Source organism: Heptranchias perlo, chromosome 4 (assembly GCF_035084215.1).
Source record: "Heptranchias perlo isolate sHepPer1 chromosome 4, sHepPer1.hap1, whole genome shotgun sequence".
NCBI classification, from domain to species: Eukaryota; Metazoa; Chordata; class Chondrichthyes; order Hexanchiformes; family Hexanchidae; genus Heptranchias; species Heptranchias perlo.
In genome coordinates this window covers 118,522,885-118,532,511 of record NC_090328.1, presented here as the reverse complement: position 1 = coordinate 118,532,511, position 9,627 = coordinate 118,522,885, and the positions used below count along the sequence as shown (strand labels likewise).

The 9,627-nt window shown below is 40.7% G+C and overlaps 1 protein-coding gene across 3 annotated transcripts in view; it reads right to left on the bottom strand.

The window, feature by feature from the left end:
* Positions 1-596: 596 nt before the first annotated feature.
* LOC137321232 (dnaJ homolog subfamily A member 1-like) overlaps positions 597-9,627 on the bottom strand; it is a 41,284-nt gene continuing 32,253 nt past the window's right edge. For all 3 annotated transcript variants that reach the window (XM_067983553.1, XM_067983552.1, XM_067983551.1), the window contains exons 4-9: positions 8,106-8,210; positions 5,783-6,010; positions 4,735-4,849; positions 4,511-4,626; positions 4,021-4,121; positions 597-1,033 (exon numbers count right to left, since the gene is read on the bottom strand). In XM_067983553.1, coding sequence (XP_067839654.1) covers positions 815-1,033; positions 4,021-4,121; positions 4,511-4,626; positions 4,735-4,849; positions 5,783-6,010; positions 8,106-8,210 — 884 coding nt within the window. In that variant the 3' untranslated portion in view covers positions 597-814. The remainder of the gene's footprint in view (positions 1,034-4,020; positions 4,122-4,510; positions 4,627-4,734; positions 4,850-5,782; positions 6,011-8,105; positions 8,211-9,627) is intronic.

Genomic DNA, 9,627 nt, shown 5'->3' with positions numbered 1-9,627 from the left:
ATAGTAGCTTGAAAATGTATAAGTTGCTGTAAACACTAAAACTAACTCAATAGCAGTTCAGTGTAAGTATTAGATAAAGCTTAATGTACATAGGTTGTCCTGTACAATGACATTTATGCATATTACTTCACATGTAGAAAAGTTTAATATTGCACTCTAACCTCCCAATTCAAAACTTTTATCAACCTATGAGGATTGAGTAGAATGGGCCTATACTGAGTGGTGTTTAGAAGAATGAGAGGTGATCACATTGAAGCGTACAAGATTGAGGGGGCTTGAAAGGGTAGATGCTGAGAGGTTGTTTCCCACGGGTGGAGAGTCTAGAACTAGGGGGGCATAGTCTCAGGATAAGAGGTCGGCCATTTGAGATAAGGAATTTCTTTATGCAGAGGGTTGTGAATGTTTGGAATTCTCTGCCCCAGAGAGCTGTGGCTACTGCGTCATTGAGTATATCCAAGGTGGAGAGATTTTCAGACACGAAGGGAATCAGGCAGGAAAGTGAAGATGAGATTGAATGGCAGAGCAGGCTTGAGGGGTGTATGGCCTACTCCTAATTAAATTATCCAAACTATTTACAAAGAGTCTTTCTAGGGAAATTAACCTTCAAAAACAGTAAGTACCTTTATTTTTTATTTAAATACAAGTTTGTAGAATACACCAATAAACATTCAAGAATACACAAAAGGATTATCCTCCAATTACAACCAATGCAACCATGGATGTTAAACATGTACAATGATTACTGAGGTTGCAGTCTACATAAGTCTTCCACAAACAAACACAATTTGAAGTCAGTCACAAAGGCAGCCTGTTTTTACGAGGTCTGACACTGAACCCCAGTTCTGGGGTAATCATCGTCATCATCATGGTAAACCTCTCCATTGTAGCGGTGTCTTGACTGCTGTGGATCAAAATCTACCAAATCGACTTGTTCCATGTCATCAGTGATGTCAACCGCACGTCGTGCTGGGAGCAATTTTTCTAACAGGCCTAGTTTATCTGTCTGGATGAAGCCATTTTGTGGAAAATTCACCTAAAGCCAGAAACAAGTGTTGAAAGCGCAGGTACAATATACAGCTCAATGTGTCAGTTTAATATATTCCATTCAAGTGGTCATAATTTTTTTGAAAGCAAATATGAGCCATGTGAAATTTCATCTAGCATTGCTTTACTTTAAAGAGGGCATTGTGTAGCTTTGTTCCCAAATGGCATTAAAAAAATCCACAGCAATATACAAGAGGAGTGACAAAAGTAACCTTCAATAACTATATCTGTTCAAGCATCACTTTCTTGACGTTTAGAAAAATCCTAGTATTTAAATTTTTTTTTTTTTTTTTTTTTTTGAGTACCATCATCTGTGAGACCATAAATAATCCATGCCTCAATGGGAGTTTGTGGAAATTAGAAAAACATCCCTAGTTCCTAAATGTTCCACTATGGTACCAGAGTTTGACACCAATTTAGATTTCAGGTAGATCTGCAAATCAAAAACACTTAAAGAAATGTTGATATTGCAGTAAGGAAATCCTCTCTCCATAGCAGGCATTGGTTCCAGCCTTCCTTACAGGGAAAGTGGTCAGGGGATCACTGCCCACCACTTTGTCCATGTGGTTATGCACATGGTACTGTCCTAATATACTTTTTAAGCTCCTCTGCCCCACATGTGCTCCATGCAGGAAATGTTTCAGTAAAGAACAAACTTGAATTTATACACCACCTTTCACAACGTCAGAACGTTACAAAGCACTACACAGCTAATGAAGTAATTTAGGCAAATGTGGTAGCCAATTTGCACACAGCAAGGTCCCCACAAACAGCAATGAAATAAATGATCAGATAATCTATTTTGGTGGTGTTGATTATGGGGTGCATGTTGGCCAGGACACGAAGTCTTCTGATCATCAAAATAGTGCCTGAAGATCTTTTACATCCATCTGTTGAGACATTGGTGTAGCTCTGAAAGGGAGCACTTCTGACGGTGCAGCATTCCCATGACACAGAAGTCACCACCAGCTGACCAGCACCAAATCACCCCATGGAACATCAACTCCAACACTGACCAGTACTGGCACTATGACCCCACATTCTGGTCCAGGGTTAACTGAAGTACAGCTTACCCACTAGTGCATTTTCAAGCAGCTATCAGATGCCTAGTACCTCCTGCTTGTCTGCTTTCTCTCCTCAAATTACCAGAATGGGAGTAATGCCTCAGTCTTAAGGAAGGTATGCCTCCATCCCTATTGACATCCAAGAACAGGCATCACATACATAAGTACTGCTCATACAGGCTCAGCCTTGCTTCATATATCAAAAGTAAATGTTTTCAATTCTTCAGGAACTTAGCTAGGTATGTGTGCAGTCCTACCAAGAGTCCAGGCAGATGGACCAAAGAATCTTTGCAAAGAGCAGGCAGATACGGTTTTCATACAAGATGAGCAATGCGATCAAGGCAGTCTTCAGAAAGCATCAGAGGGTGATTAAGAGCATAGCCTCCTGCTCAAAGACCTCATTTAGTCTATCTCCAGATAACAACAGGGAGCCATCACCGCAGTACACAAGCCTGGTTTTGTCCTTTGACATAGTTATGACAGTCAAGATTCCCCATGAAACATCAACAATTAGATATTAACATTAATGCTTGGGGCTGTTTGGCAGGCACAATCCCATTTTACCAACTCGCTGCAAGGATTCATGCATCCAAATTACCCTTAATTTAAATTCCTAAAAAGGGACTTGCATCCAATGTGGGTTTCTCTGAAATGCTGTTAAATTATTTGTTTTAGTCACTTGCAATCATCTGCACAATTTTACAAATATAGTCTACTCCACTTAATTTAAATTATTTGATTCATTTAACCACTACGTTCCCACTTTTACATTGCTGTATTCAATTATTGGATAATTCAAATTTTCCTTCAACACAAATGACGCAATCAGGAGTAACTATTGGACATTCTACCTGTGTTAGAAATGATTCCTGCCACAGTGTCCCTCCTAGGCTGATACAACTTGGACAGCAGTGCATGAAGGACGCAAACTGAAGAGATACACATCTCAGACAGCTGATCTTTCTTCTAAGGGAGCTTCGTCCATAAACACAATTCATCCTCGTCTAGAAGGAAATTGAAGCTTGGGGCAGGGCTCGCTTTATGCAGATTGCAAGCATGGAAAATGCTCACATGGGGGAAGACAGGCATTCCTTTGATATCCCAATGCCACATCAAAAAACTTTTAACAGGAAAATTGTCCTTCATGATAATTCCCTCAGCTGGCTCACTCCAGGTGGTGCTTGGAGAATGTTCCCAGAGAAGATAAATGAAGACTCTACCAACAAAAGGCAATCTCTCCACAATGTCAACAGCAACTATTTTTAGGTCAACTTTGGCTTGGGCCTGGATTCTGGATTTCATTTTAGGATGGTTCAATAAAAGGTGGAATATGTGGTTAGAACAGAGCATCCAATGAGTTTCCATCCCAAAAGTCATAGGTTTTGTATTGTGACTCTCATCCAAAGGGATACAGATCAAGAGTGGCCAAATTAAGTCAGAAATAAGGCCATTAGTCAGAGTTCGATTTGATCCCAGAACTGAAAAAAAAGTGATGCCATCCAATCTCAGATTTAAAGGAACTACTATGTTATTCTGACCAAAATTTTGCACTCTGCTTATCTAATTCAGCAGGATACCATCTCCAATTTTTAAAAAGGTGTGCCACGAAACAACAGGCTTAACATTTCAAATAGAGAGATAGCAATATTTAGAAAACCAGCCCAAACACAGCCTGCACTCCTTAATTTTACAGTACTGTATCTACAATTTAGAAACTAAGTGAAAGCCAGTATTCATCTCAAGATTTCAGTAAAGTATGCACTTTTTTTTTTGAAAAGGAAAGGGGGAGCTCATTTCAATATTTATACCAAGTTTGTGTAATCTATAATCTAAAAAAAAGTTAAACAAAATCCAAGGCGAAGTATGAGAAAGTTACTGACCAGTGCATAATGTCAAAAATAAAATTGCATACCTTGAACTGGATGATTAGACGACCCTTTTCATATGGTCTGCGATAAATAGGCAAACCCTCATTCAGCACACACTTGATATCCCCATGTTTAACAATGTGGCCTGCAAGAAATACAAGAAACAACATTTAACAGGAACATTTAGGAATCCTAGGTTAAAAATGTCCATTCTTTGGTGAATGTTCTTTCTAGTCAAGGTAACATACCAATGTTAAGTAATGGAACACCTTTCCATTGCAGCCATCAATATCAGAATGCCTTCTACTCTGCCCCAAACACCATTCCTTGCTGCACTGAAATTTGCCATTTTCCACTCCAGAATCTTTTTGCATCCTGAGTGACACTGCCAATTTATGGGTAATTGTGCATTACAGAGCTATATGCATTAGTAACTAGGTTGAAGCCACTTAACCAGACACACAAAGGTGGCATGTGTACTAACCCAGTGAGCCACCCAGTCCACACACACAAACTGTCTTATACTCTGCTTACCAGGATGTGATGTAATGATTATAGCTCTTTTATCCAAAGTTGTGATTGGACGATGAAAGCCACAAAGAGCCTCCACCAGCTCAAGTTCCATATGCATAACAAGGTCTTCCCCTTGCCTAAAATAAAAATTGAAAAGCCATAAATGTGTGAAAATACCACTAACAAGTCAGTTTAATGTACCCCCCACTGACAGCTGCTATTCTGTACTTTTGAAAATAAATTACCTGGCGAAGACACTGTGGTCTTTTTGATCGAGGACAATGATGATATCGCCAGGTTCCAACCCAGGCTCCTGGTCGCCTTCACCATGGAATGTTAGTTTCTGACCGTCCTTCATACCTTCCCCACAAAAGCAAGGAGAGAAAAGGTTAGACTGAAAGCTCTACAAGACATACATTCTCTTCCCCAGCCACCTTTTAAAAAAAACCTAGTCCCTGATTTGAGAGCCACAAAGGACACAATCAAACAGAAACCAAATTGAACTGCTTTTTAAAGCTACACAGGCAAAAACGTTATAAATGTTGCAACTTCAGAAGGTTTACTAAAAGGAGCAAGTGTATCTTCTTATTGGAGGATGCAGGAGATAAAATAAGCCAAGAGTGTCAAATAGGGACAGCTTAAAAACAGGCTTTAAAACCCACACTGAATAATACACAGGCAACAGGTCATGGCATTGAACTTGCAAGATGAATAATGCACTGCTGCTCAGATGTTCTGCCGAGGAACAAGTGCAACTGACCCATCCCTAACATGTCTAGATTAATCAAAAGAGAGGGCATAAAACTGTTAGTTTAACGCTACAAGAGTCCTGATTCTAACTAGCAAAAGAGGTTACATAGGCCATTTAATTAATGCATGTCAAGTATAATTACAATGGCAACATTATGCATGAATCATATCCTCGGGGTGTTGAAAAGAAATGGCCAAAATTCCACTTACTATTGGGAGTGAAAAACACCCAAATCTTTCACATGTTGCATAGTTTAAACTTGAAATGATCTTAAAGAATAATTGTTGCAAGCATCAACGTGAGTGCAAAACAAGCTAATCCCAGAATTACAAAAAGGCTACTTTCCAAACAGGGTCTGTGTGGCTCAGCACATACCAAGGTCCCCTGTTCAAATCCTGCTCTGTGCAAAGAAAGCCCAGTTCATTCAGGGCAACTACACAGATTGTTTCGTTGGGTGGGTGGAATGAAAGACAAACAAAAACAAAAAAGCTCAGTCCCTTTAATGGTTTCATAGCTACCATTTTACCATTACATTTTCATACCTTTATCAATGTGCACTTCCAGGATCTTCTTTTCCACAACAATTTTTCTTCCACTACAGTTTTTACATCTATCCTTGGGGCTGATGCGCTCTCCTTGGCCATGACATTCTTGGCACACAGACTGAATCTGTTGAACCATGCCTGGTCCAATTTGGTGGATTCGTACTTGCATACCTGATCCACGACAGACAGGGCAGCATTCTACTGACCCTTTCTTACCACCTCGACCTACAGTGTATGTGAGGGGGGTGGTGGGGGGAAAAAAAGAGAAAAAGAGAGGAAAAAAATACGACTTATAAATCAAAATGCCACTGGCACCGTTGCATTGTTTGAAGGCAATGAACAGTTAAAAATAATCTAATGCACATCTCCTGTCATATTGCTCATGTAAGTTAATACCATGTTCTAGGCTTCAGAGCCACCTGCTATGAGTGTTAACAGTATGAAATTATGATTAACAGCAACTTTAATCCACATAGTTTGTTATGCTTAATAGCTAGGTACTGTTTTATACCACACTCTTGACAACAGGAAGATGCCCTAGGCTGCGCATAAGTAGAAGGTGGTTAGAAATACTGGGGAGGGGTGTGGTGATGCGATTGGTCCAGGGGTGAGAGTTATCAGGAGGGGAAAAAAAAGTGGGGGCTGTGGTGTTTAAAAAAACTAAACAACGTGAAACCAAGTCCCAGTCATGGCCAGGAATATGGTTTCTAAGGTTTCCTCAATGGTGCAAGCTACTTTGGGTGGTGGGGGTGGGCAGAGAAAGAAGAAAGGCCACCTCAAGATTGTGGTGGTGATGGCAGGCAAGACTGGGGAGGATCATCAGGTGTAATTTTTCGCATGCTTCAGGCTGTGGAGAATGCCTTGGGAAAAGAGTTGGAAGGACTCAATTGGAGACAAGTACAAAATCAACAGGAACTGTGATAGAAAAGCACAACCTGCATCACAAAATAGCATTACAAGTATGACACTTACACACTTTAGAGAAAGATTTCCTATGACATTGCTCTTAAGAGTCAAGAGGATATAGATATTTTATAAGGAAGGTATCCTGTGGTGTTAATTAGAGGGTACAATATTTTATGTCATGTAACAGGCTGCATTATTAAAGGCAACTAATTCAGTTGACTAAAGTGAAACTGCATTTTGATTACACGGTTGGTGTTAATATTTTTGGGCTCAAAGTTTGCAACTATGTGCGTGTGTGTGGAAATTGTGAGAAACTGACACGTTCCTTTACATTTTTTGCACTCAATTATGTCTAAAGAGGGATAAACGGGTGGGATGATGCTGAGTTTGCAAATAGGTGGTGTAGCAGAAGTGATGGGTGGGAGGGGGAGAGAAAATCAGCAGCTACAGGATGGTGGTGAAGTCCTGGATTTAGGCACTAGAGTTGGGGGAGGGAGGAAAGAGATGGAGGTAGTGCTGCTGTATTTGGTAGAACTGAAGTCAGGCTGTGGGCACCCTTCAATACTCTGTGGGGAATACTTCTCTTCCCCACCGCTCCCCCACAGATGAGCATGGAGATTTCCTGTGTTTTGGGAGTATGGGAAGACAAAGGGTTGTGGGGATTGCTACAGTATTGGGCCAGGTCAAAGTGCAAGTATTTTTGGGTTGACAGTTTCTGGGGTGTGATAGCACTAGATGAGAATTGCAAAGTATTGCAATGACCAGATTATTATTTTTTTTTTTAAATGTAACTAGGAGTAATCCTAATCTATTAACACCCCCACCCCTCACTTCCATATTCCATATGGAATATTCCCTGCATCTTCCTAGTCATGAGGACACTGCATAGATTTTTAAAAATATCTTAAGTATTGAGTCCTTACTTCTGTCCATTTCTTGACTTTACTTCTGTATAGAGCAAGGGAGACAATAGCATAGGTTTTCACGCATGGGATTTTTTTTTAACAAAGGAACCCTGCCAAAATTAAATTTCTCAATTTGGTCTCTTATTTAGCAAGAGAAATAAATTGTTAGCAAATCAAACATCTTCTATAATACCACTATTTTTCTTTAGATAGCTGACACTGCTATTTGAGAATTTAGGATGGGGATCCAATTGCAAAGGGGTCCCCTCATACACAGCAAAAAGTATGAGAGATACTGTTAGAGTCATGAATTTGGTATGCTTGTGCACGGCCTCACCCACAGCTGCTGAAACACACACTTAAAAAGGAGCTGGGCAATTCCAAGAATAACTAGTCCCAATCTAATGGACCAGCTGAAAGTTGAACTCTGAACTATAAATACCTGTTCCCACAAAAAAGTTCCTAAAATCACATTTATACTATAGCCACCATTTCAACAAATTACATACCTTCACACTTCTCACATATTACATTCTTCTGCAGTGCTAGTTTCCGAGTGGCACCATTGTACATATCCTCCAACGACACTGAAAGCTGATGGACCACATTTTTCCCTGGAGATGATTAAAAAATTACTTTCAATTTACTTGCAAACAAAGCATTTGCAAGTAATACATGAAATAATCTGTCACTGACAAAGGCAAGAAAAATCTAGCAAACTCCCTTAATTTTACAAGTTAGCAAGGGCCCAAGACGTTCAAAATTGCAGATATGATTTTACCAGACAATCTTTCTCCAGCTTATCAGATGGATATTTACTCAAGAACCATTTGAATTTACTGAAGTGTTCCTGGCTTCCTCCAGGTCAGCTGTGTGGAGGCCAGGCTTCTCAAAGCACTTCCTGTCAAGCCAGACGAGAACAATGTCGACAGAAGCCCAACATCAACGTGACTGCCCTCAATTACAGGGTACACAGATTAGAAATGAGTAAGATGTTTCATTCTCATTATCATTGCATTAATGTTTCTTCAGATTTTGCTATTTTTTTTTAAAAAAGGCTAATATTGTATTTTTTTCAATTAACCTGATTGCAAGTGTTGACAAAAACCCAAGTCCTCACTAGCAGTGAAATGGCAAATATATTTCAGTGCTGTCACAGAACTTTAAGCCACTCAAAATTGGGAGTGCGGGTTGGTGGGGGTGGTGGTTGCGGTTAAACAGCATAAGTAAAAACTCTAGTACAGAACATTAAATGATTAGATTTCCCCGCCCCGGGTACATTGTCAATTGAAACTAATCTTCACATTAAGTGGAGAGTCAGGGCTGAGAACAAATATAACCAATCCTAGTATCAGTAATGATGGCCATGAAACTACCGGATTGTCGTAAAAACCCATCTGGTTCACTAATGTCCTTTAGGGAAGGAAGCCTGCCGCCCTTACCCGGTCTGGCCTATATGTGACTCCAGACCCACAGCAATGTGGTTGATTCTTAATTGCCCTCTGAAATGGCCTAGCAAGCCACTCAGTTGTAAAATCTCGCTACGAAAAGTCATAATAAGAATAAAACCGGACGGACCACCCGGCATCGGACCACTAGGCACCGGACATGACAACGGCAAAACACCAAGCCCAGTCGACCCTGCAAGGTCCTCCTTACTAACATCTGGGGACTTGTGCCAAAATTGGGAGAGCTGTCCCACAGACTAGTCAAGCAACAGCCTGACATAGCCATACTCACAGAATCATATCTTTCAGCTAACGTCCCAGACTCTTCCATCACCATCCCTGGGTATGTCCTGTCCCACCGGCAGGACAGACCCACCAGAGGTGGCGGTACAGTGATATACAGTCAGGAGGGAGTGGCCCTGGGAGTCCTCAACATTGACTCTGGACCCCATGAAATCTCATGGCATCAGGTCAAACATGGGCAAGGAAACCTCCTGCTGATTACCACCTACCGTCCTCCCTCAGCTGATGAATCAGTCCTCCTCCATGTTGAACACCACTTGGAGGAAGCACTGAGGGTAGC